Source organism: Loxodonta africana, chromosome 10 (assembly GCF_030014295.1).
Source record: "Loxodonta africana isolate mLoxAfr1 chromosome 10, mLoxAfr1.hap2, whole genome shotgun sequence".
NCBI lineage: Eukaryota > Metazoa > Chordata > Mammalia > Proboscidea > Elephantidae > Loxodonta > Loxodonta africana.
This window is the reverse complement of record NC_087351.1, coordinates 106,339,157-106,348,544: the sequence shown is the minus strand read 5'-3', so window position 1 is coordinate 106,348,544 and position 9,388 is coordinate 106,339,157. Positions and strand designations below refer to the sequence as shown.

At 40.0% G+C, this 9,388-nt stretch overlaps 1 protein-coding gene across 2 annotated transcripts; it reads left to right on the top strand.

Moving 5' to 3' along the window:
* The first annotated feature begins 20 nt into the window (after nt 1-20).
* Nucleotides 21-5,311, top strand: GON7 (GON7 subunit of KEOPS complex). Of its 2 annotated transcripts, none has more exons than XM_010588818.3 (2): nt 21-384; nt 4,363-5,311. In XM_010588818.3, exons 1-2 carry the CDS (start codon nt 177-179, stop codon nt 4,398-4,400), a joined length of 246 nt encoding a protein of 81 aa, XP_010587120.1. In that variant the 5' UTR covers nt 21-176; the 3' UTR covers nt 4,401-5,311. The 2 variants fall into 2 exon arrangements, with proteins under 2 accessions (XP_010587120.1, XP_003408889.1); XM_003408841.4 differs by lacking the exon at nt 4,363-5,311 and adding an exon at nt 2,711-4,318 and having other exon boundaries at nt 118-384.
* The last annotated feature ends 4,077 nt before the right edge of the window (nt 5,312-9,388 follow it).

Below are 9,388 nucleotides of genomic sequence, written 5' to 3'. Positions count from 1 at the left end.
CGGGGCCTGAGTCCCGGGAACCAATCCCCAAAAAGGGAAGTGTCCGACGGGGGAGGAGCGATTCGGGACAAACGGAAGTCACTCCTCTCCCTGCTCCCGCCCGCGCCCGCAGGGGGCTGATTTCCGCTTCCGGGTGACGTGTTCTTGTGGCGCGCGCTTGAAGCTCGGCAGTTGCTATGGAGCTGCTAGGGGAGTACATAGGGCAGGACGGGCAACGGCTGCGGCTGCGGGTGTCTTGTGAGGCGCCGGACGACGGCAACCCTTTGCAGGGCCTGTTGTCGGGGGTGGTTCAGATGAGGGAAAGGGTGGCCGAGCTCCTTGGTCCCCTGGTACAGCGGGAAGCGCAGGACCCGTTGGCTGCGGCTGGAGACGAGGCCTTGGACGGTGAGTTCTGAGGCGAGGCTGAGCGGCTGGGGGGCGGGGCGGGGCGGGACGCTCGGGGAGACTCTCAGGGGAGCCTTGTGGAGTGGCGGACTTGGGGAAGGGGAGCCCTCGATGGAAGGAGTACTCCCTCTAAAAATTGTCGGCACTCACGGCCATGTGTATCTAGGCTGTTTATATTGAAGCGTTTTCACAACTTTATCCCCCAGAACGTGCTGAACGCGCCTACTCTGTCAGGCACTGGGCTGAGCTAGAGAAAGAATGAGATGAATGGAGTCCCCTTGTGGAACTCACAGGCTGATGAGGGACTAGACAGGTAAACACTGTATTAAGGAGTGAAAGTATAAATCCTGTGCCTTCTGTAACTATTGCAAACCGAGAGAAGGCTTCAGAGAGGGCATCCCTACTTCTGATCTCAGTGTTGAGGATGAAAGGAGTGTTACCAGGTGCGAGATGGCTCACGTGTTCGGAAGACTGCAAGGTATCGCAGATTCCGAAGATTGAAACAGACTTCAGTTTAACAAGTCTTAACTGAGGAACTCCTTTTTTATATCCTGGCTTTGTAGGTGGTTGTTTGGAAGTAAAAACGTGAAATTTAACTGCATTAACTTTTAACAATCTTGTCTGGAATACAAAAACGGGTGGATTTTGACTGCCTGAGCTGAAAAACCTAAGAACTAAATATTGGAGTCGGGATTTCTTCCATAGATGAGCTTAAACAGTACTGTCCCTCTTGTTTTCCCCTTGATAGTTCTGGATAATGTGGAGAGATCAATTCAGGACATTACACTGAGTTCAAGATAATAGATTGTTTCCATGAGTACGTTAATTGGTGGTTGCCACATATATTGAGAGTGAAGTCCTGTTTCTTGGCTCTCTAATCTGTTAAAAATGTTATAACGTAAGAACAAGAGTATAATAGCTAGAGCTATTTTTTAAAAATCTATCATTACTTATTGGAAAATAACTACCATTTGTCCTGCTGATAATAAGTCAGTAATAGGAGGACATGTTTTTATATATTTAATGATCAAGTTTTTTGCTTTTGCAAAAAACGATAGAGCTTAAAATGATGGACTTTATGTGAATTATATCTCAAAAAGTATGCAAAAATAAAAATTATAACAGCTGCTAAAAAAAGTGACAGAATGCAACCCTTGAAAGACAAATAACCCATTTTTGAAATGGGCAAAACATTTGAATAGACAGTTCTCTAAGATATACAAATGGCCAATAAGCGCATGAAAAGCTGCTTAACGTCATTAGCCGTCAGGAAAATGCAAATCAAAACCACAGTGATTAATGGTGATGGGTGAAAAACGTGATGAACGTGTTTGTATTTAATGTCACTGAACTGTGCACGTGAAGATTGTTGAAATGACAAGTGTTTTGTTACCTATATATATACTGTCATTTTAAGAAGTTGAGCTACCACTTCATACCTACTAGGATGGCTATAGTGAAAAAGATGACAATAACAAGTATCAGTGAGGACGTGGAGAAAGTGGAACCTTCATACCTTGCTGGTGAGAATGTTAAATGGTGTACCTGCTTTGGAAAGCAGTTTGGTTTTTCCTCAAAAAGTTAAACATAAAATTTCCGTATGACCCAATAATCCCACTCCTAGTCTGTATCCAAGAGAAATGAAAACATGAATTCACACAAAAACTTGTACACAAATTTTCAAAGCAATATTATTTATTATAGCCAGAAATTGGAAACACCCCAAATGTCTATCAACTAATGAATGGGTAGACAAATGTGTATCCATCCAATGGAATAGCACTCAGCAATAAAAAGAAATGAAGTACTGATACATGCTACGACATGGGTGAACCTCGAAACCATTACGCTGAATGAAAGAAGTCAGACGCAGAAGGTCGTGTATTGTATAATTCCTTTTATATTAAAAGTCCAGAACAGGCAAATCCATAGAGACAGAAAATAGATCAGTGGTTGCCAAGGGCTGGGGTGGGAATAATGACGAGAGACTGATGATGAATAGGGGCTTTCTTTTTGGGGTGATGAAAATGTGCTAGAATTAGATAGTGGTGATGGTTGTGCGACCTTGTGAGTGTACTAAAAAAAAAAAATAAAGACACTTTAAAAGAGTGTTATAGTATGTGAATTATATCTCCAAAAAAAAAGTGATAGAAAAGTTTTAGGTTATAAATTTCTAAAAATTTTTAATCATACGTATTTTGAATCTGAGATATGCATGGTTTTATTAATTCCAAAACTGAAATGGTTTCTATCAACCATTTTAAAGATCTATATTTCTTTTGAACCATTGAACATTTTATCATACAACAAATATTTATTTTAAAAGGTGATGATGAAGATGATGCAGAAGATGAAAATAACATTGATAACAGAACTAACTCAGATGGACCATCTGCAAAACGGCCAAAACCACCGTCTTAACAATAGCTTTTATGAAATTTAAACTGAAAGACTGCTACTGTCCTAATTATCACACCCTGACATTTCAGGAAGACTTGTGCCCTAATTTGGAAAAGCATCTGTTTTGTTCTCCTGGGGGAGTTTTGTCAAAGAAAAAGCTTCTGTTTACAGCAAAGATATAATAAATGCTTAGAAATAAATCTTGAGTGAGAAAGAAAATTTAGACTGTGGAAATAAAATAGCACCGTTGAATTAAATGTGTGATGTCTATATCTTTTAACTTCTGCTTCTGTTATAAAAAGTACATAACATTTCAAGAACTAACATGAGCAAGTGGCAAAAGTTGGGTATTATAAATGTAAGTGTGGTGGCTCTTTACACGGAGAAGGAAAATTAGGGCATAGAGAGAAATACAGAAGAGAAAGAGCCCTTGAGAGAGAACCAAACCAAAAAAAAAAAAAAACAAAACCGTTGCCGTTGAGTCGATTCTGACTCATAGTGACGCTATGGGATAAAGTAGAACTACCCAGTAGGATTTCCAAGGAGTAGCTGGTGGATTCGAACTGCCGACATTTTGGTTAGCAGCTGTAGCTCTTAACCACTGCACAATTAGGACTCCTGAGAGAGCCCCAGACCAACCAACCAAACCCATTACGTCAAGTCGATTCTGTAGGACAGAGTAGAACTGCCCCATAGAGTTTCCAAGGAGCGCCTGGTGGATTTGAACTGCCGACCTTTCGGTTAGCAGCTGTAGCACTTAACCGCTACACCACCAGGCTTCCAAGGAAACCTTAAATCCACACTCACACCCAAAATGTAGACATCTTACCAATCAATAAATATGTATTAATCACCTGGTTTAACTTGTGCCTTAAGGCCAGATGGGAGGCCTTAAGTTAATCTGTTGACTAGAGCCATTTCCTTTCCTCTTGTAGCCATACTTGCGTAACAGGACTATTGATTTCTTTTAAAAATAGATATTCCTAAAATAGTGTGTTCCTTTTCTACTTGTTAGTAGGACTAAGGCATTTTGATTTACTGTACATCTTTCCTGATTTATTTAGATTGCTAAAGTGCGAATGAATGCAAAGATATCAAGTAGCGTGTACCCTAATGAAATGCAAAGCCATAGAATTTTTCAATTGGAAATAACCTTAAAAATTATGGTTTACTTCAGAAATAAACTGAATCTCAGAATAAGTATTTGCCCTGAGTTACACAGCTAACCGTTGGCAGAGCTGAGTTACATACATAGCCTTTCGCCATGTTTTTAAGCTGATAAAAAGAGAAATCAAATTCCCTTGCTTTGTCTAGTATCAGGACTTCAGCTCAGTTACTGATTATAATAATCTTTTATCGGTATATGATCCTTAAAAAAACTTAACCCTATAGAATTAAAATAGATCGTATTTTTAAATTGCTAGCAGAACTTTGCTCCCTGAGTATTTTATGCTTCCTTTGATCAGTAAATGTATAAAGGAGAAATGTCAAGATAATATTGGTGCTTGTGGCCCAGTGTTTTGAGATTCTGGGTTATAGGTTTGATTGATCTTTTCCTTAATTTTCATACTGATTCAGATTGTAATACCGTCTTCAGAAGCGGGCAGCCTCTGTGACAAAAAGGATCAGTTTGAAGAACCAGTGTGGAAGCGGGCCACCTCTGTGACAAAAAGGATCGGTTTGAAGAACCAGTGCGGAAGCGGGCCACCTCTGTGACAAAAAGGATCGGTTGGAAGAACCAGTGTGGAAGAAGTGCGTTGCCTAGTTTTCTAGCCCGCTGCCTTCTAGTGGTTCTGACATTAACCATAGGCAGGCAGAACAAAGTTAATCTCTGAAACAGCTTCAGCTTTCCTTTTCCACGGGAAAATCAACCGCATGATCCTACCTAAAAATAAGCTATTTGAATTTGATATCAGAGAAATCTTTTAAAATGTGAACCATACAGATTGTATGCACGATGACTGAAAGTAAGTGCTTTTGTGTCACATTAAGAAAAACAGGATTCTGTAGCCAAGGACAAGACCAATTTTTACCCTTAAATAATAGGTTGTGGTTGCTTGGTGGTAATATTAAAAAAAAAAAAAAAAATTTTTTTTTTTTTAAATTTAGGAAGTTTAAAAATCACCTGAGAAGGAAAGTTATTTTAGAAAAAAGGTATGGAAGGAAATCAGTGTATTTTCCCCCCAGTTTAGAAACGGGTGTTCACAGAGGATTTATGCTTTCACTTAGTTGTCTTTCAGATCCTAGACCAAGTGCTCTCCTTTGTCTAGCTCTTCTCATCCTGTTTAGGTTTCAGTTTAAACATTTCCCCCAGGAGGCCTTTCTTGACTTCTTAGACACGGTTAGGTCCAGCTGTTTGTTTCCGTGGTAGTTAGTGCCCTCTACTTCCTCTCTCAAAATACGAAATGGACCTTATTAGAAATATTTTTCAGCTAATCAGAATTTTTAAAAATTATTGAGAAGGACTGTACTTGAAAGAAAATAAAGTTAATGTTTTCTCCCAAGTGAGAAAGCAGTTGGAGATGCCTATGGCCCTCAGTTTGTTATTATTTATACTGTCTGTCCAGCCCCTACTTAGCATATTAAAGATACATCTATTTCTGGAATACTTTTCTTATATAATCTATTGCAGTAAGATGTATACTTTAGTCATCCTGCAAACCTAGTGTTTAACTCAACCACTATATTGTGACAAAATGTTTACAAGCCATTTCTGTTTGAACTTATTGTGGTTGGTATCACAAAGTTTGAAACTATTACACCCAGTAGACATGGCCCCCGAACTCTCTGTTAACCCAGAACTAAAACCATCCCGCAAGCCAACTCTTTAGACAGAGATTAGACTGGACTGTAAAACATAAAATAATACTTGTGAGGAGTGTGCTTCTTAGCTCAAGTAGATAACACGAGAGACTAGATGGGCAGCTCCTGTCCAGAGGCGGAATGAGAAGGCAGGGACAGGAGCTGGTTGAATGGATGCGGGAAACCCAGGGTGGAAAGGGGGAGTGTGCTGTCACGTTATAGGGATTGCAACTAGGGTCACATAACAATACGTGTATAAATTTTTACATGAGAAAATAACTTGAGCTGTAAACTCACCTAAAGCACAATTAAAAAAACAAAACTATTACCATAAATGCAGCTGGGGATCATGACAGATTGACCATGTTTTGGAAAGTTTAGTTGTACTACAGTCGTTTTGTGAGAGTTATTTCGTGAATATTCAAGTATAGGATGGGTAAATGTAAAATTCTTGGAGAAACGGGAATATTTGTTAAATGACACTATAAGTTTAACAAATGAGAAACTGGTTAGTTTTTGTGGATTCTTTTCTCACTTCTTAAGACACAATAAGCTCCAGGTACATCCAAGATTTTTAGTGTAAAAAATGAAACCATAAAAGTACTAGAAGAAAATGAGAGAATAGTTTTTATAGTCTAAGAGTGAGTGAGGAAGACTTTCCTAAGCAAGATTTAAAAAAAAAAAAAAAAGTCCAGAAACCATAATAGAAAAGATTAGTAAAGGCGATTACATGATGAAAATTTCTGCACAACCCAATATTGTATAAGGTCAAAAGAGAGGGAAAAAGTATTTTCAGTACAAGTGAAGATTTTTATGTGCACTTGTTGCTGTCATGTTGACACATGGTCACCCATGTGTGTCAGAGCAGAACTGTGCTTCATAGGTTTTCAATGGCTGGTGTTTCAGAAGCAGATCGCCAGGCCTTTCTTCCCAGGCACCTTTCGGTTAGCACCCAAGCGCATTAACCTCTTTCCACCACCATCCAGGGACTCCAGATCGCTTGTGTACCAGTCAGAAAAAGACAATAGCAATGGGCGAAGGACAGGAACAGTAAGAAAGAGATATGGCTTGTACGTGGGAAAAAAAAGTGCCCCACTTCAAAGATATAGAAATTAAAACCACAATGAGAGAATACTTTTCACTTTTCAGACTGAAAGAAGCTTTGATGCAAATTCGAGCTGGAAAGGATGTGAGGTCTATAGTACCTTGCTGTTGAGAGTAAACTGGTATAAGCCTTTGAAAGTCAAGTTGAGGATTCTGTTAAAATGTTTAACGTACATGCTCTTTGGCTCAGCAATTTCACATACAGGGATTTATCCTACAGGTAATGACACACGCGCACAAAGATCTGTTTACAAGACTTCATTCCAGCCTTAGTAACAAAAGACTCAAGAACCTAAACGTCCACCAGCAGAAGACCTTAGTTAGAGGACTGTTAATAATATCGTACAGCCATTAAAAAGAACAAGGTAGAGGCCTATGTGCTGTTACTGGTCACTCTCCAGGATATAGTGTTAAATGAAAACTAGCAAGGTACAGGACAGTGTGTAGAATGCTACCATTGGAGACTGCGGGCGGGGTCTGCATACTGTATCTCTGGAAGGACAACCCAGCTGCCCCTGGGAAAGGGAGAAAGGGTCACAAGTGATTTTTCGTTGTTTACCTTTTGGTTCTTTGCATTTTTTAAAATGTGTATGTATTTTTCTACACGATTACAGAAAAAGTTATTTTGAGACCTTCAAACAATTTTTTAGACAAGTCATGCTGTTTAAATTTAAAAGGGCAGACCAGCCATATTAACGTTTAAAACAATGTCATGTAAGTAGTTCAGCTAACGAGATCAGCTGCTAACAGGTTGGAGGTTCAAGCTCACCCAGAGGTGCCTCGAAAGAAAGTTCTGGCAGCCTACTTCCAAAAAATCAACCGGTGAAAATCCTGGAGGGCACAGTTCTACCCTGACATACGCGGGGCCGTCACGAGGTAGAGCTGACTCCACGGCAGCTGGTTAGGCCGTGTAAGGGCTTTGGCTGTTACTCAGAGAAGGGAATTTTTAAAAGGACTCCACTGGCTACTGGATTGATAATAGCCTTGTAGGGCACTCATGGAGCAGATTTTGGTGGGTGGGGAGATCAGCAGCTTGACTTTGGACAGATTAAATTTTAGGTGCCTGATAAGACATCTAAGGAGCCCTGGTGGTGCAGTGGTTAAAGTACTCGGCTGCTAACTGAAAGGTCGGCAGTTGGAACCCACCAGCTGCTCCGCAGGAGAAAGATGCAGCAGCCTGGTTCCATAAAGGTTTACAGCCTCGGAAACCCAGTGGGGTAGTTCTTCTCTGTCCTGTAGGGTTGCTGAGTCAGAATCGATGGCAGTGGGTTTTGGGCTTGGTAAGACATCTTAGTAAATATATCAAGAAGGCAGTTAGATATTAAAGCCTGGAGCTCACGAGAGACACCCAAAGTAGTGATACAAATTTGGGTAGTTTAAGCCATGAACTTGGATGAGATGACCAATGAGAGAAAGGTAGAAAAGAGATTTGGGGCACCCCAAAACTTAGAGGTTGGAGTTGGACCAATAAAAGGAGAGGAGAAGCAGATGAGGAAGAACTGGGCTAATACGTGGTAGCTACTGGCCGTGTGTGGATATTTAAAGTTAAAATTTTTAATTCAGCTCCTCAGTCACACTAGCCGTATTTCAAGGGCTCAATAGCCACATGTGGGTAGAAGCTACTCATTTGTACAGCACTGATAAAGGACATTTCTGTCATCACTAAAGCATGGTGGGCAATGCCGTTCCAAAAGCCAAATGAAGAAAGTATCACAAGGAAAGGGCATGTGTCAAAAACTGCTAGTAAGTAATTTGAGGACTGAAACTTGGATTTAGTTTTGTGTAAATAACCAGCACCTCTTGACGAAAGAGCGTTGGTAGGGTGGGAGGTGAAAGCCTGCTAGCAGTGTATTCAGGATACACTGGAAGAGAGGACTTGGAATCTGAAACACTCTAAGGACTTAGAGTTTGAACACCTGCAGAATATTTGTCCAAGCTGTTCCAAAGACAAAGCACAGCTCTCACTAATCGTTGAGTCTTTAGTAAATGAGACATAAAAACACCACAGACTAATAATTTGCAACCCTAATAGAATTATTTAAAGAGCTTTTAAAATATTGCCTGAGCCCCACCCCCCAGAGACTGACTGAATTGCTTGGGAAAGGGCCCTGGCATTGTTTACATGTGAGAAGTCTAGCTTTGTTGTTTGCTAGCCCTTAGTGATTCTAACGTACAGTTCAAGGCTCGCTGCCTTAGTCACAAAACATGAATTCTAATGTATGGTGATTCCTAATCATGTCCAGAATTATATGGAATTTTATATAATGTGATGAAAAAGTGAGTCGTGGTATTGTAGTAAACTCTTCTGACAGTGTTTTGGAGGTTGAAAATGTTATATCCATCAGGAAGGAAATCAATACTAGATAATCTTAAAAAAAAAAAAGACCTTAACCGTACCCATGAGGAAGAAGCATACCAGTTTGATTATTTTATGGGTGCGGTTACTCTCAAGAATACTTTATCTAAGATTTCACTTCCTAAAAGAAAAGCTTTTCGTTCGTTTTAAAAGTTTGAAATAGAATCAAATTTTAGACCTAGGAGACAAGGTTTTTTTTATTTTAAGACTGGTAGCATCTTTAAGAATCACTGGGTAGCACAGATGGTTAAATACTCAATTACTAGCCAAAAGGATGGTAGTTCAAATTCGCCCATAGGTGCCTCGGAAGAAAGTCCTGGCAATCTGCTGCCAAAAGGTTAC

Coding starts and splice junctions, on each gene's coding strand:
- GON7 (XM_003408841.4), top strand. CDS start 177: ATGGAGCTGCTAGGGGAGTACATAGGGCAGGACGGGCAACGGCTGCGG. Junction 385..2,710: donor TGGAGACGAGGCCTTGGACG/GTGAGTTCTGAG, acceptor TTATTTTAAAAG/GTGATGATGAAGATGATGCA.